The 23,920-nt window shown below is 36.0% G+C and overlaps 2 protein-coding genes and 1 long non-coding RNA gene across 4 annotated transcripts; 1 reads left to right on the forward strand and 2 right to left on the reverse strand.

Annotated features, from left to right (window-relative positions):
• Window positions 1–8,569: 8,569 nt before the first annotated feature.
• On the reverse strand, window positions 8,570–10,067 carry LOC104222371 (cytochrome P450 71AU50-like). The gene is made up of 2 exons (XM_070174032.1): window positions 9,381–10,067; window positions 8,570–9,270 (listed from the first exon to the last, which is right to left on the reverse strand). The coding sequence occupies exons 1-2, from the start codon at window positions 10,002–10,004 to the stop codon at window positions 9,223–9,225; spliced, it is 672 nt and encodes a 223-aa protein (XP_070030133.1). The 5' UTR covers window positions 10,005–10,067; the 3' UTR covers window positions 8,570–9,222.
• On the reverse strand, window positions 8,660–9,141 carry LOC138868523 (cytochrome P450 71AU50-like). The gene is made up of 2 exons (XM_070146078.1): window positions 8,902–9,141; window positions 8,660–8,830 (listed from the first exon to the last, which is right to left on the reverse strand). The coding sequence occupies exons 1-2, from the start codon at window positions 9,139–9,141 to the stop codon at window positions 8,660–8,662; spliced, it is 411 nt and encodes a 136-aa protein (XP_070002179.1).
• A 4,067-nt stretch (window positions 10,068–14,134) lies between the features above and the next one.
• On the forward strand, window positions 14,135–21,912 carry LOC104226248 (uncharacterized). Of its 2 annotated transcripts, none has more exons than XR_710811.2 (5): window positions 14,135–14,383; window positions 15,338–15,439; window positions 20,063–20,179; window positions 20,280–20,696; window positions 21,799–21,912. It is a non-coding gene; the product is annotated as an uncharacterized lncRNA (long non-coding RNA). The 2 variants fall into 2 exon arrangements; XR_011407373.1 differs by having other exon boundaries at window positions 21,802–21,912.
• Window positions 21,913–23,920: the final 2,008 nt, after the last annotated feature.

The following is a 23,920-nucleotide window of genomic DNA, read 5'->3' on the forward strand; positions in this document are numbered from 1 at the left end:
GAAGTGTCGTCTTCATCTTCAGCGGCTCTATCTTCAGGAGTCTCTTCCCCTACGGGAATATCTTATTCACCTTCCTCGTCCTCGAAGCCACTCACCACATCCTCGTCATCGAAGGATACAAGAAACCTAGCATCGGTTTCCCGCGCCTTTAATTCAGCCATCTCCCCGGCGAGGTTGAACCCTCGGTCATGGATTTCTTCGAGAGTCTCCTTCCGGGATTGGCACCTAGCCAATTCATTGCTCTGTCTTCCCCGGTCAGAGGCCTCCATCAACTCATCTTGAACGGCCACGGCTTCCCTTGAGTATATAGCAATGGATTTATCAGCTGCAGCCTCCATCTTTATAGTTTTGGCCTTAGCCTGCACAGCTTCAGCCTTAGCCTGTGTAGCTTTGGCACGGGCTTTATCCAGCTTGGAGCTGAGCTTTCGCCGAGGCCATTTGGGACACAACATCTTCCTTATCAGCTGCAAGTTGATCCATAATTTTCTTCCACTGATGACAATCTGCCCGAACATGATCTACCTCACCCCGGAGCTGCCTAATCATATCTAGCTTTTGCTGTAGCTGAGATATCAAAATATTATCCTCTGAATCAGGGCCAAGAAGGTCGTACTCGGTTAAAATCAAAGTTACCTACTCATCTAGCTCAGACTCGCTTTTTTGAGCTTTGGCCAATGCGGTTCTGAGATCCTTAAGTTCCTCTTCCTTCTGACTACAGAGGAGCCTCAGGGCCTTCTGTTCACCCGAAACTTTCTTGATCTCGGCCTCACATTGGCTTAGCTCATCTCTAAGCTTTGTGATGGCCTATATATGAAATGGAGTCATATCAGTCGAAAGAAAAGAAAGAAAAAATTACAATACTAAAGGTAAGTACTTACCCGGGAAAGGAAATGTTGAGCCTCTTCAAAGATAGGGATGCATCATTCAGGTCATCGGAATCCTGAATCCCAACGTAGCAACCCTGAAAAAGATTGTCCTCGATGACCTTGTTCGGATCGGGCATGCACAGAGCGTTGGCTTCTTCGATTGCCCCCTCGGAAAAGGTTGGCAATGAAAGGAAGTGACTTATTGTTATGACCCTGAGCTCTTCACTCGGGGCATTCTCGTTACCAATGTGGGTCTTAGAATTTACCCCCTCCAGTATAGTTGTCGAAGACGGAGGGACAATCTCAACCTCTGGGGACAAGGAGCCCTACCCACTTCTTCCTTCGGGGTCTCCTCACCACGGGATGAGATCTCTTGTTCGGTAGGTTCGGCGGCCTCGACTGGCTTGCTGGTCTGAGTCACCATTGTTGACTCTTCATCATCATTTTCTTCATTATCCGGGGAATCACGAGCCGAATCTGCGTCCGTTTGAGCAAATCTTTTCTGCAGCCTTCGAGCGAGGGTTCTCTTGTCTTTAGGGTCTTCGGGATTCGAAACTATTTTCCTTTTGTTGTCCTTCTCGGACATCGGATTTAAAGGCTTGGTCCCTTCCCCGATCGAAGTCGACCTCATTTTGGATGCGTCGTTGTGGCCTGCATAAGTAATGTCATGGGCTGCTTTCCAGACACGCCCCATGACCCCTTGGCCGCGCCCCATGGCAGCCTAGAAAGCCTCACAATGCCTAGCACCATGGTCGGCCCCGTGGTCTTGGCTGCGCCAAGTGACAAGCGCGCATGCGCCTCTGTTGCCCCACCGATGCCTCTCGCCAGCGCCCAAGGGCTGGCCAATGACAACAGCGTCGCGCGCCCTGACAATATCGCGCGCACAGATCCTGATGCCTCGCCAGCGCCCAACTGCAGGCCCATTCCAGCAGTGCCTCGCACACAGACCCTGATGCCAAGCACCAGCGCCCAGCCTCAGACCAGCACAGCAAATGTTGCACGCGCCCACAGCAACGCGCGCGCAGACCCTGACCCGCAAGACAAAGTTGTTGCCGTCGGACTTAGTTCTACCTTGTAATAAACTAAGTCCTTTTCATTGTAATTATAGACTAGTTTACATCATTTCCATTTCAGTGTGCTTCTACAGCTTTATTAGGGCTAATCATGTAATGTTGGTTTATTTTTTTTAAGCATTATTAAGGGGGACCAAACAATCAAACATTTCAAGCAAGCATTTTTCTGGTGTCTCTCCCCCTCGACACCCCATCTTTGTAATCAGCATTTTCATTCATCAATAAAATCATCATCATCATTCAAAACTTAATTCTCTCTCAGCTTCCGCAATTGCTCATGACATTGGTTTTCCCGCACGGCACTGACAATCTAGTCTAGCGTGCGGAGGGGACCTCATTGGCTAACAGCAACTGCACTGACATCGGTTGCTTAGCCTTACGTTGCCCTTCCAAAGAACATCAGGAAGGCGTTGCGTAACAGTAAGCATGAATAAAACACTGTCAATGTATGAAGAGCGTTTGAAACTGTTCAAAGAAACTTACCGTGGTTCTTGGCCTCCCACTGGCCCTTCGATAACTCACACCACTTGCGCTCATCATAGGAAGAAGTGGCAGCTAACTTCCGAATCCAATCCTTGAGGTCGGGCACCGCTGGGGAGCCCAAGCATTGGCTGCCAAAAGAAGGATAAAAGCATTACAAAAAAATGGAAGCAGAATATAAATATATACTGGAAATACTAACTCCACTTACGGTTAAAGTTCCACCTCTCAGGGAAAGGCATCTTTTCCCTGGGGATGATGTCCAAAATTCTTACTCTAACGAACTGGCTCATCCAACCCCGATATTTGGGTTCGTCAGTACTGGCAAAGAAGAATTTCGTTGTTCGGCATTGCAGCTTGATGAGCCCTCGAAATAACTGGGCTGATACAATCGAACCAGGTGGCTGATGATGAATTCCAAACCCTTGGCCTTTTCAAAAAAATACTGCAACATGATCACGATACGCCAAAAGAAAGGATGAATTTGACCGAGGGTGACTTCGTACATTTTGCTGAAGTCGATCAGCACGGGATCAAAGGGACCCAGTGTCAAGGGGCAAGTGTAAACACTCAAACCACTCCCCCCCTCCCCCACGTGGGTGGTAATACTTTCATCTGGGCTCGAGATCTGAACCTCAACCTCATCTCCCCAGCAACAGTCCCTCTTTACATCCTTGATAAGCTTCTTCGTTATCAAGCTAATATATCGAGATGCGTGCTCGCATCGGCCTGGGACATCGGTAGGATTCTCGATACTAAAGTCTTTCTTAATATGCAATTACCGGGGCTGATTTTCTCTAGTGTTGGTGGCACCACTGGTTTGGCCAGCCAGGAGGCGGAAGAAGACGATGCTTTATACTTCTTAGGGACCGTTTTGGAAGTTTTGGCCATGGTTGTAAGCTAAATAATACAGATTGCACAAGGATGTGGTGCTTCTGGCAAGAGCTTGGCGTTTTCTGGCGCTTAAAGAGGCGGAGGAAGTGGGTGATTGGAGAAAGAGATGAAGATGGCAAAGGGGTGAAGAAAGAGTAAAGTTCATTACTTAGAGGAATCGCCTCATATTTATAGAAGGGCAACGACGGTTCAGCGGCACTAGTGGCCAAGTAACACTGGAATGCATTCAATATTTTTGGGGAAATGGACCGACGGGACATTTCGGTTACTCTGAATGCCTGCGTCACAAGCATGACATCATCATGAGAGGTTCAGGAAAATCGAGGTTCAAATCGTTTCTTATCATCTTATTCTAAGAAATGCGGGGACTATCTGTATATGGTAGAAATCAGAGAGCTCGATTTCAAAGACTTGATTACATTCTGAGCCCGAGTTCAGGAAGCTCGAAGTAAGAATCAAGCCAGGCCCGGATAAGTGCACCTCGAGAAGCGAATCGGGGACCGGTCATGATCTGCCTCGAGGGTAGTACAATTTCTAGGACACTCAAGAAAGAACGGGAATTTCTCAAAGACACGTGGATCAGGGCACAAATTAAAGGATAAGATTTTGTATGGAATAGTACGAGTCCGTACCAGGTTGTTATACAGCAGTACCAATATAATTCTTTACCCCAATTAGGAATGTACTATGTTAGGGTTTTCCCCTCCCATATAAAGGGGATCTCAATCATTTGTAAAGAACAACATTATTCACTGCCATAGAATATTCTACTCTATTTTTCTCGTTTATCGTGCTCAACAATTGTTCTTCAGCTTTATCATTTTTACTTTATTGTTCATTCTTTATTGGTTCTTAGCTCACCTCGAGGCCCCTGGGACAATCGAGCTCGAGGCCCCTATTGCTCTAACAATAATGGTTTGCTTCATCAATTCTTCTTACTTAAGCTTAGTATTACTTGTATATTCACTAGTATTGGAATAAATCACATATCTTTAAAACCACAATTTATCTTTAATTGTTACTCACGATTTCGAGGTAAATACTGAGTTATACACTGCAACAAAAACAACTAGAAATTGATAGTAATGTTTGTCATGGCAGTAATAGCACAGCATCATTCATCACAGTAAAACTTGATATAAGCACTTAAACTTTCACTTAACATCTCGTTTGAGTTCATCACTTAGCTTGCGAACTGATAAAAGTACTTATATAAAGTACATTGTAGCATTAGATGCAACACAGACTAGAAAAGATGGATAATGCATTCTCGCTGAGTCGCTTGTTCCCATGCTCATACATTAACATTTTAGCATTAGAGACGTTAAGCAAACACTTGGAAGACATGAACTCTGAGAAATCCTAAGGTACATGGAAACCTCAACATACCTCAACGATTCCTCAACTTACCTGTTACGGAAGATCGTGGATTAACTAGCACATAATAACACACAAAGCAAATAGAGAAGCAAAACAACACAAGGATTTAACGAAGTTCGGCTAAGCCTAATCCTCAGGATAGAAGCAGAGATAGTTTTCCACTATGAATGAGAAGAAAAATATAATCTAATCTCTAGAATCCTTATGTTTTATACTTAAATACCACACAAGAAGGGGGAGGTGATTTGTGTGGTGTCCAATTTTCGCGTGCACAGGATTATAGAAGGACTTGGTTCTTCTATGCATTCCTTAATCTACTATTGCAGAATTAATAATGTAGAAACTAAAGAACACAAGTATTTTTACGTGGAAAACACCCGACTCAAAATGTGAAAAAATCAAGACCTGCTTCCCATTAGTATTTTTCCCAACATGTCACTAAAACTCTGAGCCAAAATAACAATATTTATAAACTCTTGTAAATCTAAGGATTACCGTTAACCCTTGTAGCAATCAGCCACAGCTTGTTTTGACAGCTTCAAGTTAACTCTAACTTGAATAATACAACTCAAGTACTTAATACAGTTTGCTTTTACGAAAGTTGAAAGGTACAACTCAAAAGCCCTACTATAATTGAACTAGAATAAAAGACAGACATATGGAACTGGTTCTTATATCTGGTTTATGTAGCTTCAGGTTCATGTCTTGCTATTTTGCTCTCAATTCTTGCTTAACTTCAGCATGTGTGCATCACATGTAAAAGAGAATACAACTAATATTTATAGAATTAGTAGAATAAGGATTAACTAGAGTTCTAATGGTTTACTCTTCCTTGGTGGAAGAGTTATAGTTATCTTCAATTTCTAACTATTTTCTTATCTTGGATAGATTTATGTTCAAGTAAGGAGTCCTGCTCCTTAACAAATATACAACCTTTTCATTCAAGGATTATAAAAAATAACCGCCTATATTTATCTCTTTCACGTGCATGTCTTTTGCTTGATTATGTTTGTCACATGTGTACACTGTCCATGGACCTGGTTTATACATGTGTTCCTTTGGTAATCATCAAAACCAAAATCGCTCAGGTTAACAAATCCCCAACTACAATCTCTATATATAGATCCCAAGTAGTCTGAAACATATAAGAGAAAGGTTTTTCCAATATTTCGAGGACAACAAGTTTTCCTTTCCCAAATCTGTTAGAACAATGGATTTCCCAAACCTATAGAAATTATGTGTTTTCAAAAAAATACAAGAAATAATTCAAGCCACAAATAACAAATCTTTCCCTTGGCTTGAATTTTTTCATCACTAGAAAAACATGTCTTTACCTTGCCCTCAGCCCTTGCATGGGCTCTATCCATTGTCGCACACATTAACCAAGTCTAGGCAACGCCTAAACTTGTTAAGAGACCCAATCTCTTAAGCTATAATACCAATTCGTCGATCTACTTTTGTACTCGATATAGCTTCTTGATAGCTATTGCACTCTAATACATCAACGGTCTCTGCAATTGATGAAGCAAATCCCACAAGATTTATATATCCAAGAAGATTTTCATCAACTGAGTTTGCAAATCTTTACGATTGATTGATCACTCTTTCTTCTATGTCTGTTGCAATGCTATACGGTTGATGTTGCACATGCGCATTAGCATTATTATCCTGATTATTATTTTACACCTCCTCCACTTCTCTACTTTTAGAATTACTGGATTGAGCTAGTAGAGATTCAATTTCTTGCTCGATGTGGTCACCGATATCACGATATGTTTTTGCTATTGACTTCTTCCTCTAACTACCCAGTGAGGTAGATTATTGAATATCATGTTCTACTTATAATTATTCGTGGAGTCTTTTGATCTAGGTACCAGAACTTATAACCTTTCAGTCCAGTTGCATATCCTAAAAATATGTACTTCCTTGCACTCAGATTAAGTTTTTCATCCCTCACATGCGCATAAGCAGGATATTAAATCTCCTCAAATTTGAATAATCAGCCGGCGAACTGAATAATACCTCAAAAAGAATTTTAAACTCAATAGTTGTGGATGGAGATTTGTTGGCCAAATAACAAGTTGTATTGATTGGTTCAACCCAAAAATCCTTGCTAACACACAAGGTGAAATCATGATTCATTGGAGTTCTGTTTATACGTTTTGCAACACTATTCATGGTGTTTTGATACATGTGGTGTGTCTTACTATGCCTTCTCTGTCGCATAAATCATTAAACTCTAAACTATAAAATTCTAACCCATTATCACTCCGAAAACATTTAACTTTTCTTTTCGTCTGCCTCTCAACTATCATCTTCTATTCAGCAAAAGTAGAAAATACCTCAATTTTTGTTTATGAAAAATACACTCAAAACTATTTTTGAGTAATCGTCAATCAAAGTCATAAAATACCTGGCATCACTCTTGAATGGAACTCTATTTGGATCCCACAAGTCTGAATGTTATAATCTAACTTGTCTTTGGTCTTGTGCTCTGTCTTCTTGCTGAATTTTACCCTTGTTTGTTTATCAAACGCACAATGTTCACAAAAATTTAAAGCTTGATTTTTAAACCAGCCAACAAATTTTGCTTGCTCAACAAAGACAATTCCTTGTCATTCAAATGACCAAGTCGCAACTGCCACAATTGAGACTGATTCAAATTACTTTTTCCAGAAGCTATAATAGCTTCCCTTTCAGCTATACTAGCTTGAAGATAATACAGTCTAGAATGCAGCTTACCCATCATGAGTACCATAGGGCCTTTACATATTTTAAGTATTTCATTATCGGAGTGAAAATTAAACCCTTGATCCTCTAAAGTTGAAAGAGAAATCAAATTCCTTTTTATCCCAGGAACGTGCCAACATTCAATATTTCTGGTGATTCCATCGATCATTTTTAATTTGATATTATTATCCCCTCTATTGGTAATGGATTATCATCTCCCATATAGAGAGTTTCACTTATCTTCTTGTAAGCTGCAAATCAATTCTTAAGTGGACATATGTGATTTTATTTATTTTTATACTTTAATGTTAATTTGGTGGTTGCAAATACTAGATTGAGCCCGTTATTGTCTATTTCTTGTTGGAAAAACTAGAAATTGGATTGGGTAGCCAACAAGTAGAAGAATTAAGCTTATTCAAAAATTAATGAAGCTTGATTAGGAATAGGGAGATTTTTACTTGGGTTAGTATCAATTGGGTTTATGGATTCCTTTGGGTTTGGAAAGACTTTTGAGGGATAAGCTTGAGTTGAAAAATTATTGTGGGTAGCTAACAATTGGACCATAATCATTAATTCAAAGTATTTAGGCAAGCTACATACATCCAAGAACCAATTATGCTATATTGAGGTTACAACGATGGTCATCTTCTTTATAGAAAACAAATCATTTTTTAGTTGCATGCTACGTATTCGCTTCAATTCCTTGGTAACTAATTTAGTACTTTTAGCTATAATTTTAGAAGTAATTGAAATCAACTCTTTGTTTGGCGAATACAACAGGAAATATCAGCAACAACAACAGCGATCCAGTAAAATTTCATTAGTGTGGTCTGGGGAGGGTAGTGTGTACGCAGACTTTACCCCTATCCCGAAAGAGTAGAGAGGCCTTAGCGCACACCATACTTCTTGTTGGATTTAACCTCAACCTTTGTTGTGTTTGTTATTGATGCGACCGTACTACTTTCATCGTGAGAGTAGGATTGGATGTCACCAACACATAGTAAAAAGAGAAACAAGAAAAGAAAAGGTCAATTTTGTACATAATGAGACTATTGGCATATTCTATTCTTTTTAGGCATAACAATATATTATTTGTAGAATAGCAAGGGAAATGCACAACAATCACAAAACCATGGAATAGAAACTTTAAATATCGCTTGTGTAATATTATCAGTAGCTAAGTAAAATAAAAAGTTTAGAGAGATTAGTTCTCTTACAATCTGCAATGTGTTTGCATCATTTCTTTAGTCTATATGTAGGAATAGCCATCAGTGGCTTTTCTTTGCATGCTACCATCCCAAACTGCTCATCAATGTCTAAATCAAGAGGCTGCATACCATTTGGAAGCTCCCAATCAAAGCAATGCACCAATTGTGCAACCACAAGGTGAACAATGGTAATCCCCAACTGCATTCCGGGACTTCTTTTTTACCAGAGCCAAATGGTAAAAGTTGAAAATTACGTCCACGAATATTTACACTGCTCCCAACAAATCTCTCAGAAAAAAACTTCTCAGGCTCAGGCCAAACATTTGGATCCCTCTGAACCGCATAACAATTTATCATGATTCGCGATCCCTTCTGTATGTGGAAGCCATCGACTACACAATCTTCCATGGCCTCATGATGCATTATTGGCACTATGGAATGCAGCCTCAGGCCCTCTTTTAAAACCATGTCTAAGTACTTCAACTTCTCCAAGTCTGATTCTTCTACCATCCTTTCAATTCCTACCAATTCTTCTAACTCTTTTTGGAGTTTCTTCATCACATGAGAGTGCCTAATTAGCTCAGTGAGTATTCATTCTATTGATGTTGCTGAAGTGTCTGCTGCTGCTATTAGCATGTGCTGTATGGAAAAGGAAGCAGGGAAATTATTTATTGAAATTAGAAAATTTAATCTAAAAATTTGTGGTTTCTTGAGCTTATATTAGAATGTAAAATGGAATGGCAACCTACCACGAGGATAGCTTTTATATGTCGACGGTCAAACTGATACTCTACTTCTCCTGATTGCATAATCTCGATCATGGTGTCGACAAAGTCCTTGGTCTTCTTCTGGTCATGAGACTGAACATGTTCGTCAATAATCTTCTCAAGAAACTCATCAAACACCTTTGAAAGATCTTTGAGCTTGCGATTGAGTCCCTGAAGATCAACTACACCAAGAAAGGGGAAAAAATCTCCAAGATTCGGTGTCCCAGCGAAATGCACAACTTGTTGAACTACAGCTTTGAATCCCCTCTTGTCAAAGTCCTCATCCATATACTTCTTTCCAAAGACCATTAAGCAAGTCAAGCTAGCATTCAAGGATGTAACCTTTGCACTAAGATCAACAACAGCGCGATCATGAGCTTGTTCTTTAAGCGAGTTGATCAGAAGTTCAACTTGTTGCTTTCTCATGGATTGAAATGAATTAATCTTGAGATTACTCAAAAGGTGCACAGTGCACAATTTGCGCATGTTACGCCAATATGGTCCATACTTTGCAAAAATCATATTCTTCTGGCCATAGGACATATATTGAGATGCCTCGTTACGAGACCTACTAGCAAAGATGTGATCATATGTCTTGAGGACCATGTTTGTTGGCTAGTTTTTGTAAATCTTTGTGTGGATATTTACCTAACAAATGAAGATGTCCTAAAATGGGAAGCCCTTTTGGACCAGGAGGAAACCTTTTTCTCTTCTGAATGTTTAGCAGCTCATAGAAGGCATATACTAATAGACCAACAATTAGAGTTGCCCATATAAAAGCCATGGCTAATATGACTTTGTTACCTTCTAACAACTCTAATGGAAGATGATGGAATGGATATATGGTGGTGCTAAGAGCTCGGACGTTGAGGGGATATATATATATATATATATATATATATATATATATATATATGTGTGCACCATTGCCGGTGCATATATAAACTTGAAGGAGGTCAAAATAATTTTTAACTGTTTAATAACCAGATTGCGATACAAGTAATAACTAAAAGGAGGATTTAAGTTATATATCAGATAGCATATAATTTACCAAGACAATTTAATTATTTATAACATGCTATTATTTCATTTTTCAAGTCACAATATCACAATTGTTATGAGTTATTTGTTATTATAGGTCAACTTAACTTGACAACATTGCAAAAATTTAAAATTTAAAGAAGGATGGCATTGCCTCTTATAAAAAAGAAATCACTTGACAATTTTAAGACAATATCTATTAGGATATGTAATAAAAATAAATTTGAAGTAAAGGATAAATAAATCTATAAATAATTTTTTTAAAATGAAATATAAAAAATATTTTGAATTGAAAGATAATCATGTATTTAAAAAACATGAATATTAATAGTGAAGAATATCATTTTAGACGAAAGTTTTCAATTAATAAATTTAACATTCTTCTAAAACTATTATTATTATTATTATTATTATTATTATTATTATTATTATTATTATAATTTATAAGTAAATCTATTTAAGAATGCCTTATAAAGTGGCCAACTGGAAAATTATTTGATTTCTCCAATAATAACATAGCATTATTTTCATTTTTGATAACCAACATACTATCATTTTCTTTGTTGCGTGAATAGTGTAACTTTACTGATTACTATTGTAGTTTAGTTGTTGTAACTGTATATTTATTGAAAACATCTAAAACAAGTTTTGTGATTTTTGCCTACTAATGATAATATATAAAATTAAATCATATTGATTTAATTTTTATATGTACAAAATTAATAGATGTGGTATATAAGTAGCACTCTTAAAATTTAGTAAATTAAGAATATAATATCAGTATTTATAACCCAAGATTCAATTAAAAATTATAAGATTTCAAAATTATTTTTAACACATTAAATTTAAAAAAAATTTAGAAAAAAAATCAATTTCTAATTATATGTACTACAACAACAATAATTATTAAAAATAATGTTAAAATAAATTTATGAAAAGCTTCACCCATAATTATTAATATAATATATTAGAAAATTATTAAGTCTAAGTTTCAGATCGTTGTATTTATAAAGGTATGGACTGTTATTTTATTCTCTAGCAAAAATTACTGAAAGGAGGAAAATGATAAATGATGATTAAAAAAATATAAGTTATTTGTAAATAATAAAGTGAATAAATAATTTGATAGTCTAGTAAATAAGACATGGGCTTTGCTATAAAATGAATATATACGTAACTCTAAAATATAATATTGGATAATGGCACAAGTTAATCATTATACAACTTATAATTCGAGCAACTAAAGCTAAATTTTTCTCAGAAAATACGCTGAACAATAATGTTGACTCCAACTAAGTTAAAATACCTTCTAAATTCAAGCAAAAATGATTTTCTATCATATTATTCTTTTATTATTATTAAAAGTCAAGTCATATTTTTATTTCATATATATGGGACTATTTTTTATTAACTAAACATGTATTTACAAATGAACCACTTTCATGAGTTACAGGTAGGAAGGGTTTGAAGATTATAATGACCATAATTAACAATGACAAATAAAGTTAGAAACACACCAAAAAAATTCTAAATTCATTTGATTATAATATATTGTTATTCGTTTTAAGTCATGTTATATTTTTAGATTATTTAATTATAGTACAACCTAATAATTATGATAATCATCAAAAAATTACTCGATGTTATATGAGTCTTTTGATTTAATTACATAAACATTTATTAGGGTAGATAAGAGGACAATAATAATTTTGTTAAACCAAATGATGTAACGTGCTCAAATAAATTAGATAATATTTCGATATGACTAATATTCACCAATAATGTCCGCCCATCGCGCGTGTGGGTATTAATACTAGTTTAATTATCTATAACATGGTATTACTTTATTTTTCAAGAGTTGCTATGAGTTATCTGTTATTGTAGGTTAATTTAACTTGACGATATTGCACAAATTTAAACAAGGATGACATCGCCTCTCATGTTCATTAACAGAACTTCCCTCCTCTCCCACCAGAAAAAAAAAAAAAAACAACAATAACAGCATCAAGAAAAGGGAGATCTAATTACGTAATGTTCAAACGTTGAAACTCCATGACGATTGACGAATAATCCACCAAAAAGCAATAGAATTCTTTTTTTGAGTAATATACACTAGACGAACATCGCTCAATATACTTACTGTATTTTTTAACCAAATACTTAATACCCTTAACCTAGAATAAATTAATACTGTTGATAAAGACCAAATTAGCCCCATAATAACTCAAGCCATAGATGAGCCGCAAAAGCCAATTGGTAGGTCTGCTTGTTATTAAATTGCCAAAAAATAAATTAATACTGTTGCTAAACAGCAAATTAGCCAACACAAGTCAGCCATAGATTAGGTAAAAATTGTGTAGGGTAGCCACTTTTTAAAGTGGTATATATTAACCACTAGTCTATTAAAATTAATATGAAAAGACTGTATTACCCTTTCTTCTATCTCTTTCATGCTAGGGAGAAGAACTGTGCCCAGGGAATTCATGGGGCTACATCAATGACTGAAATTGCTCTTTTTTCGACTTCAATTTTGTGTTCATTGACGGACCTTATAAATGGTAGTAGTCTGAGTGTGGTTGGTCGAGCTTCTGAATCGCAGGAATACAGAGAATTGCAAATTATTGGTGGATCTGGAATTTTTAGGCTTGCTCAAGGTGTTGTTACTGCTAAGACTTATTTCTCAAGCAATACAACTGCTATTGTTGAATATAATATCATTGTACGTTATTACTGATTATTTTGTTACTTATTTTTTGTCTTAACTTTTGGGGGAACAATAAGCTTAGCTCCGAAAAATTGAACTGAGTAATGTTTGATAAATATGTTTCTTTGAGTTTTAGATCTCACAGTTGTTACAAATAATGTTGGGAAAGCGATTATGATGTTATTGTTTATATATATAGCTGCTTATTTAATGAACTTAGAATTATAAGTTCAAAAGTTAAGGACATTTGGTCCTGAACTTAGATTAACAAGCTCAAAAGTTAAGGACAATAGGTCATGAACTTAGGCTAAGAAGCCCAAAAGTTAAGGACAATAGGTCTTGAACTTACAGTTACAAGTTCAAAAGTTAAGGACAATAAGTCCTGAAGTCCTGAACTTAGACTAACAAGCTCAAAAGTTAAGGACAATAGGTCCTGAACTTAGGCTAAGAAACCTAAAAGTTAAGGACAATAGGTTCTGAACTTAGACTAACAAGTTCAAAAATTAAGGACACTTGGTCCTGAACTTAGACTAACAAGTTTAAAAGTTAAGGACATTTGGTCCTGAATTTACAGTTACAAGTTCAAAAGTTAAGGACATGCACTACAAGAAATTGGATTATTAGTGGCAACATATAGTAGCGACCCTATAGGTTGCTACAACAGCTATATTATTAGCAGCGACATCTAAAGTCGGTGCGGAAGGATAATTTTAAGCAGCGACTTATTTTGGGTCACCTCAGATATGGCTGAAATTTTCAGTCCCACTAAAAATAAAATTTTGGCTCCATAATATTTGTGGCGACTATGGAAAAGTCGCCGCTAAAAGTATCTGGCAGCGACTGGGTTGCTCCTATAACCTAGATTTTTACTTTTAAAATAATAAAGAAAATAAAAATTAAATAAGCTAATTAAAACTTGTTTGTGGAACAGAACCCACAAAGCTGCGAGTGAAACAACAGAGGAGCAAAACTCTCTCGAGAATATCAGCCCTCTCTCTCTAAAAATTAAATCAGGTCTTCATCTAAAATTCATCCAAATCAAAACCCCTCAAATCAAAATGTGAATCTCATTTGTTAGGTATGTTCAACTCCCTAATCTTTTCATTTTTTGGGGGAAAAAATTTGATAATCGATCGATTTCGTGTTGTGGCGGAAGAATCAGAATTCTAGAAAACGCTACTTTGTTCTTCACGATCACCTTCTCAAGAACTTTAAGTCAGACCCTGTTTCAAACAACGAGGTCCATCATTTTCTCTCTCTCTCTCTCTGTGTGTTGTCTTGTTGCCATATATAGTGCTAATTCTTGATAAACTATTTGGGTAAATTTCTGGGTTTTTGTTTTTTTTATTAAAGTTTAGCATTGACAAGAATGGCTTAAGTTTAATTGATATCAAGTTCTTGCCAACTGATTTGCCTATGTGCTATGTTATTTTTTTGTGCTGATACTAACTATCAGAGGCAAGTAACGTTGCACCCAATTCTTTGTGACAATGTGTTCGAAATTAATACCCACCCACACAAACATTTATTTATATGCATGCTGGGTTATAGATTTTAGCCCTTTTGAGTTATCACGTTCTAACTTAATAATTTGTATATTAGGAAATAATTTTTTTAAGAAAAATAACATTCCAAAGCTACTGGGTTCTATCGAATCATACCTTCTAACTCTACATCTGCCCCTACATTTAACATATGGAGTTTTGAGATCTCAATTTTATGGACTTGAAGTTGTAGTTTAACAGCGTCGAGTGAACACCTTGTATGTTTGTTTAACAGCGTTCTGGCCTACTTCACCGATTAGGCATATACTGGAAGTTTTAGTTGTGATGAAACCTGCATCTTCTGCTTGCTTATGTAAGATATAAGTAGTTTTGTACTAGCTAGAAAGAGCTTCAACTAGTAATGGAGAGCAAGTAGCTAAGCAGTTCCAATGCATCTAGTACAAATGATTTCATTGGCTATTGCTTGTAAAAAAGCAATATTTCCATTTGAATTCATGTCAATTCTTCAAGTTTATTTGGACTTTCTTGTTGAATTATCCAACAAAATAACAGAATAGGGATTGTTTTCCTCCTTGGTCTTTCTGACAAAAGTTTCAACATGCAGTTAGGGATAATTATTTTTCAGCAATTTCACTTTTGTATTCTTAGATTTTATCTCGAATTTCTCTGAGCCATTTGATAATCTACAGGAATACCAAAAAAATCACACAAAAAGAATCCTTTGAAGCGTATTTGGTGTTGTTATTGTCGATTCTTGGTCTTGACAGAATCTCAGCTATCTCTTTTCCTAGGTAAGTTAAAATCTTCTTATTGAGAGACATTTTACATGTCGGCATTCAATTCAGTTTGAATTATTATATGAGCTTCGTAGGTTCTTTCAGTTATGTCCCCTTACCACTTAGATCTCGACTTTGATATCGCAATAATTTGATTTTCTCTTCCTAGGATTTAAAAGGGAGTTGTTTCAGTCCTTGCCGTAGTTCTGTTGTTATTGCATTTGATATGAAGTTTAAAAAGAATTGCAAAGGAGCAGTTTATTAAATATATTTTATGAATACTTAAAGCTTCTTATTTCGTAGTATCTGTTATATTTCATAGTATCTGTTATATATAGTCTCATTTTCATCAACAATATGTAGTCTTATGCTCACAAAAGATATAGTCTCGTGCTCACAGAAGCACTACAGGTTAAAACGATTGAATTGAACTAAAAGTAAAATTCATGACACTTTGAGTCTAGTTGGGTAAGATATGTTAATCTGTTTATCAAAAAGGTGTTTATATTATGTGGTAGTGTATAAATTCTTTTTATGAAACTATTTATTTTCCTTGTTAATCTAAAGGTGTGTGAGAAGAAAAAATTGCTACAATAATTCTATTTTATTTATAAGTGATTTTATTTGTTCATCTTTCTTTGGTATGCTAATTATTATAGATATTTTGATTATTATCATCCTTCCACTTTTAATTAGGTAATCATTTATTTATTTTTGAAAATAGATATGATGGATAAAAGTTGGTTGAATATAAGGAATAGAGTCTACCAAAGGTATAGAGATGGAGTAGATAACTTTCTTAATTGGGCATTCAGTCAACCAACTGTGAACACAATGATTTGGTGTCCTTATAAAGGGTGTATGAATATCGCGTTCAAGCTAAGGGTTGGTGTAAGAGGAGATTTATTGAGGAAGGGTTTCTGGGATTCTTATAAAGTGTGGGACTTGCATGGAGAAGTGTTAGTTAGAGTTGACACTTCTAATACTGCAGTTAGTGATGAAGCAGAAGATGATAGCATTGAAGAAGATAATATTACTAAAATGATTCACGATGCTTGTGGATATACGAATATGGAGGATAATAATAGTAATAATTCAGTGGACAATGAAGAGCCAAATGTACATGCAACAAAGTTTTACAAATTGTTAGAAGATGTTGAGATAGAACTTTATCCTGGTTGTAAAAAAGTCTCGAAGTTGTCTTTTGTTGTTAAACTACTTCACTTGAAGTGTCTTAGCCATTGGAGCAATAAATCGATGGATGCATTGTTGAGCTTCTTTAAAGAAGTTCTTCCCGAGGGGTCATTTGTGCCAAATTCTTTCTATGAAGCAAAGAAAGTTCTTTGCGACCTCGGCTTGGGGTACACCAAAATAGATGCATGTCGGAATGGTTGTATTTTATATTGGCATGCTTATGCCGATGTCCAAGCATGTCCTAAGTGTGGTAAGTCTAAATGGAAGTCTGAAGAACACGGAGGCAAGAAAGTAGCTCATAAAATCTTACGGCATTTTTCAATCAAACCAAGACTTCAAAGATTGTACATGGCAAGAGAAACAGCTAAAAAGATGAGGTGGCACAAGGAGGAAAATATTGATGATGGTGTCTTGCGACATCCGTCTGACTCAGTAGCATGAAAATCCTTTGATGCACAACATCCCACCTTTTCAGCTAAGTTAAGAAATGTTCGATTAGGTTTGGCGAGTGACGGGTTCCAACCTTATGGGAATATGAGTTCTAATCATAGTATTTGGCCAGTCGTACTAGCTACGTAAAACTTGCCACCATGGGATTGCATGAAAAATCCATATTTCATGATGACACTTCTTATTCCAGGCCCCAAGTATCCAGGAAATGATATCGATGTATATTTACAACCAATGATTGAAGAGTTGAAAGAATTATGGGATGGGGTGGAGACTTATGATGCGCACTCAAAATCTAATTTTCTGATGCGTGTGGCTATTATGTGGACGATCAATAACTTTCCTGCATATGAGAATCTTTCAGGATTGTCAACCAAAGGTAAGCTTGCATGTCCTTGTTGCCATAAAGATACACAATCGACTTCCTTGTGTAGTAAGTTGTGTTATATGAGTCATCGTCGCTTTCTTCCCATGGACCATCCATGGAGAAAAAGTAGGACGTTATTTGATGGGAAAGTTGAAATGGGAGTTGCACCTAACCCTGTAACCGGTGATGAAGTACTTTTGCAATTACAAGCTTTGGGTAATGTGACTTTTGGTAAAGGACAAAAGAGAAAGTGTGATGTTCATAAAAATGCTTACAACTGGAAGAAGAAAAGTATCTTTTTCTAATTGCCTTATTGGAAGAGTCTTATGTTACGACATAATCTTGATGTGATGCACATCGAAAGAAATGTGTCTGACAATATTATATCAACTGTCATGAATATGGTTGGAAAGACAAAAGACACATTGAAAAGTAGATATGACTTGATGGACCTTGGAATCAGACAAAGGTTGCATCCAATTGAGGATGGGAACAATATTTTGTTACCGACTGCGTGCTATGTATTGTCCCCGGAAGAGAAGCTGAAGGTATGCAGTTTCTTAGCTAATCTGAAGGTTCCTGATGCCTTTTCCTTAAACATTTCAAGGTGTGTCAATGTACAGGAAAAAAAGATACATGGATTGAAATGTCATGATCATCATGTATTGTTGCAAGATATTTTTCCAGTAGCTATACATGGTTTGCTACCCAAGGAAGTGTATGATCCAATTATACCCTTAGGAAATTTTTCAAGAATATATACTCTAAGTGCTTGATGATTGAAGATCTTGATATCCAAGAGGCAGAAATTCCTATTATTTTGAGCAAACTTCACCTTGTTTTCCCTCCGGCGTTCTTTGATGTCATGGTTCATTTGCCAATTCACTTGCCAAGTGAGGCAAAGCTTGGTGGACCAGCTCAATATCGGAATATGTATCCTATAGAGAGGTAATTTATTGTTTAATAATCTCGATACTATAGTTTTAGAATGACATATATTATATTAATGGGTTATTTTATATAGGTATTTACGAACACTTAAGTCATATGTTCGCAACAAAAATCGTCCAGAAGGTTCAATTGCAGAAGGTTATTTGGTAGAGGAAAGCCTCACATTTTGCTCGCGATACTTGAAGAATATCTCAACCAAGTTTAATAAACCAACTAGGAATGACGATGGATCTGTGTCAAATGATGTGATGTCTATCTTCAAAAAAAGTGTTCAAACAAAAGGTACTTCAGACGACATCAAGCTATCTCATGATGAGTTTAAACAAGCATGTACGTATGTGCTTCAAAATTGTGAAGAGGTTTCGCATTTCATGGAGTAAGTATCTTATTAACTCCACGGTAGTTTCATACTGATATAATTCGAACCCGATTTATCTTAACTAACTTAAAAATGTAGGGAATACACAAGAGAGATTGAAAGCCAAAGTTCAATGAGAGCTCATAAAAATGAGTTTCTTGATTGGTTTCGCGCACATGTAGGTGTCTACTTAATTACTAATATTGATATTAGTTTAATCATCCCATCATGTTATTGGTCATAATAGTGTTGTTCGTCTTTGTAGATATTTGTACTATCTTCACAAGGACGAGCAAATGATGAGCTCATAAGCTTAGCCGTCGGCTCTGCACCATTAGTACATCGATATTCAACATTTGTGGTGAATGGATTTAAATTCCATACAAAAGAACTTGCATTGAGAAGAAAAATGCAGAATAGTGGTGTTCTTGTGAGATGAGATGATTCAGACTCTAATAAGGAGTATTATGGTGTATTAGAGGATATTTATGAGTTATCTTATGTGGAAAACAGAAAAGTTTACTTATTCAAGTGTCATTGGTAGGATGTGGGTCGCTTAGGAAGAGGATATAAGATAGACAAATATGGCTTCACAAGTGTGAATACTCGGTGTGCCTTAAATACAAATGAGCCATTTGTGTTGGCATCTCAATCGGAACAAGTCTTTTACTTGGACGACATGGTCGATAATGATTGGCTTGTTCTTGTGAAGACAAATCCTTGCGACCTTTTAAAATGCCTGATAATGATGATAATTGTGTAGAAATTGAAGATGAAGAATTACTGAATGAAGAAGTCTATCAACAAGAGGAAGCTGAATTTAATACTTCGTGCACCAATGACCAAGAAAATATTATTAAGGTGTCTCTACATAAGGATAATGTTGAACCACAAAGTATTAACTATGATCATGCAAGTACGCAAGCTCAAAATAATGTGCATAATGAGAAAGCCGATTTCATTAATGACAATCATATAGAAATATCAGAGAGTTGATATAATATTGTCAAACACATTTCTTGGAAGTCAGGATTTTAAGGTACTAACTTAATACCTGAAGATTCTGCCAACCAAAGGGCACCATTCACATCTTTGAAAGGTGATCTATTAATATGTTTACTTATAGTTTGTCAATGAGAGGAACAAAAGAAATAGAGAAAAGCAAGTAACTAAGCATACTTGTGGTACAAAGTCTTTTGCAGAAATAGAGGAATCTACGGTAAAAATATATTTAGTCCCCTACTATCACATATGCTTCTTTGTTACTTACATATTTATATATTTGCCTATATATTTTTTGTCCAAAATTATATTGCAGAGAAATCCTATTACTGGAGAAATAGACCCACCAGATAAAGTTTGAGAGATCCAACATACACGCAAGGATGATAGAGGAGAATTGGTGTGAGTGGATCCACAATCCCAACAAATTCATGTAATTATCTAAAATCATAGACTATTATCTTTTTGTTTCTGTAAGTTACATTCAGTGTGTTTTATAATATTTTGATGTAAATGATTATGCATAAATCCAGGGTCAACTCCAAGAAGTTGTCACTCAGCAACAATCTGAAGAGATCGAGCATCCTATGACTAGAGATGAGATTTTATCCACTGTTCTTGGTGAGAGAACAGGTTATGTTCGCGGAAAAGGATACGGAAAGAAGCCTCCTAAAAAGAGTAATATGCAGCAGGCAAGCATAGAGTCCAGCGTGTCTTTCGCTATGGAAATTATGCATCAAAAGATGCAAGCCGATATGGATAGAAAGTTGCAAGAATAACGTGAACAAATGGTTGCTCAGTTGCAAAGAAATATGGAACTTGAGTTGCAAAGGAAGTTGGCAGAGGAGCGTGAACAGTCAAATGTAGAAATAGACAAGAGGATCCATCTAGAAGTGGACAAGAGGATGCATGAACAATTTGCTAGTTTGATGACCAGAATGCTACAACAGGTACTTCCTCTGCTGCTTCTTAACAATTCTTCTTCCTTCTCGGCATTTCTTCTTCCTTCATTCGGGACAATTCTTCTGTCATTTGCTCCATATCTTCTTGTCAACTTCTCCTTCTTTAACTTTCATCCTCTTGATAATAGACTATTGAGCTGTTTTTTGTTTATGTGAAATCTAGATTTTTGCAAACGTTGGGCTTCAGGGGCTTAGTTGGTAATAGACTATTGGGCTGTTTTTAGTCTATATGAAATCTGAATTTTGCAAACCTTAGTTTATGTGAAATATGTACCGTAGCTACTTCAGGGGCTGCTGCTGTGGTTTCTTTGCAAACCTTAGTTGTGTGGGCTGCTGCTGCTGCTGTTTAGTTGGTACTTGTGTGGTTTCTCCTGGTGTTGATTCATGACTATGAGGCTAGTAGAAGGATGTAAATGGAATTGAGGGAGTGGACAAGATGCCAATGAAGTATAAGTTTGTCCTGAATATGAAACCAATAACTCTTTTTAGATAAAAAGAAGCACATCATCTTTAAAATTTGTAGACCCCCTCTAAACTAAATCAAAAGGATCAGAATCTTTTGACAAGAAGTGCCTTAATTAAATTCTAGCTGATGACTTAGACTAATGCAAGAGTTAGGCATGAAAAAATTCAAGTGTTCATTCTTAACGTAGCATAACTGGAAAAAGTAGGATTCTTTTTTGTTTAAGTATCACTTCTTTTACATACTACCTGAAAGGACCAGAATAGTGATAAAAAGAAGGATATTTTGTTTAAGTATCACTTCTTTTACATACTAGCTGTGGACCAGAATGGTGATAAAATGTAACCATCATGGATTCAGTAAAGGATATTTTGTGAAAGGATTAACGACCTGCAAAAGTAGGATTCAAGTTATAATTACATCATCTTCAACTGGTAGTAGAAAACTCGATCGGAAGGTTAGTTTACTTACAGTTGTCCACACATCAACCTTAAAGCTATTAAACCTTTGGGCAAATTTAGAGTAAACTGGGAATCAGCTGAGACCCTTTTGTTATCCTTGAAGTTTTTCTATGCATGTTTTTGATATAAAAAATATCATTATGTTCCTTATATATAGTTTTTTTAGCAGGGACAATGCACTTAAACAATGGTATCGTGCAAGGATGGTGTCGACCAAGGAGCAGTTACAAGACACTTAATATTTTGTCTTTTTTGGGATATGTATATGCGTACAATTATATTACAATGCATAATGAAGTGTAGTTTTGTATTATGAATTGACCTTTTTAGTAATGAAAATATTTATAATATTCAGTTTGAGAAACTCTTTTGGTATTTTTAAATATTATTGGTTGCTTTTAATATTGGTATTCAATTTATGTGAATATACAATCATTAAATTTAGAGAATTCAGTTCCTACCGGAAATATATATAATTTCGTCATTATGTAGTTTTTGAGAAGATAAGTTTTACTGGCGACATTATTTTGTCACAAAATATAATGTTAAATTTGCCAATCTTCATTTTGCAGCGACTTTAGTCACTACAGAAATATATTGTGTCTTTCATGGTTTATTATATTATAGCGACACGGGTCACTACTAATAGTTATTTATAGTGGCGGACCTTAACTTGCCACTAAAAAAAGTTTTGGCAGCGATAGTACTCGCCACTAAAGATGAATATTAGTGGAGACCAAGCTAATTTTCTATTCTTGTGGAGCCAATTTTGTAGTGAGGTTTCTCACCTTTTGTGGAAACTGTGTCGCTGCAAAATGTACCGCTTTTAGCGGCGACATTGCTTTGTCGCCACAAATACATTTCAGGCATGCTTTTGCTTGTAGCAACACAAATGTCGCCACTGATAACATGTAGCAGCGACTTTCAGTAATTTTGTAGCGACTTTAGTCGCCGCAATAAGGCTAATTTCTTGTAGTGATGTAGTCTTGAAGTTAAGTTTAAAAGTTAAGGACATGTAGTCCTGAAGTCCCGAAGTTAAGTTCAAAAGTTAAGGGCATGTAGTCCTGAAGTGCTGAACTTAGAGTTCGAAGTTCAAAAGTTAAGGACGTGTAGTCCTGAAGTCTTGAACTTAGAGTTACAAGTTCAAATGTTAAGGACATGTAGTCATGAAGTCCTTAAGTTAAGTTCAAAAGTTAAAGACATGAGCAGAAGGGTATTTTCGTCCGGCAGTTAAAGTTTATTAAAGTAGTGGCTAAAGACTAAAGACATTTTAAATAGTGACTTAAAAATAAATACATATGTTATTAGTGGCTAATCGTGCACTACCCCTTTAGGTTAGCCCTAAAGTCTATTGGTAGGTATGCTTGTTATTGAATTGATAAAGGAAGGGGATCAATGACTACACACAAATGTCAACGGGCAAAGTAGCCTCTAAGGTCTGGGACCGCTGCCTTCGTTCATTACTATATTCCTATTATATGGCTACTATTCCAAAAGCATTGGCAAGAGGCATGACGCGTTATAAGATATAACTATAGCAATTACCGAAGAAAGTGTTTGTTAGTCCAGAAATAGACAAATCCGAAAATGAAAAAGATACACAACACTAAATTTTAATATGGAAAACACTTCAATCAAAGGTAAATAATTATGTGATCATAAAGATCGAAGTAAATTTCACTATAATAATAAGAGGGACACAAAAGTTTTTCAAATTGCCTAAACAACAAGTGTCAAATACAAAACAACAATAGCAACAAGAATAACAACAAATTAGTTGAAGAAATAAGAGAAAATACCCAAAAATGGAGCTTCTTTTCAAGACTCAAAATCGATGCTACAGACCTTCAAATCCGTTCTCCACCATTAAAATTAAAGACCAAGATGTAAGGAGCACTCAATTAAAATTTTAGCACGATCCACGGTAAACTAATCAGAAAACGCAATTTGAACTTGGTATAATGACCTGATCGGCCGTTTTAAGCTTTAGTGTTCCATTCAGTCGTTTAAGACTTTGAATAGATTTATATAATATATTATAACTTGTGTGTATAGTCGGTTTAGTTTTGGAGTGGTTCGGGATTGATTTGGAAGAATGACTCTCGATATGGAATCTTTTAGTTGGAAGAGTTGACGAAGGTTTGACTTTTAGGTAAACTGATTTGGAATCAAGTTTTTATGGTTCCGATAGGTTCGTATGATGACTTTGGACTTGTACATATGTTCGGATTCGATTTTGGAGGTTCCTAGAAAGATTCGACACTATTTATCGAAAGTTGGCAATTTGA

Source organism: Nicotiana sylvestris, chromosome 5, assembly GCF_000393655.2.
Source record: "Nicotiana sylvestris chromosome 5, ASM39365v2, whole genome shotgun sequence".
Classification (NCBI taxonomy): Eukaryota; Viridiplantae; Streptophyta; class Magnoliopsida; order Solanales; family Solanaceae; genus Nicotiana; species Nicotiana sylvestris.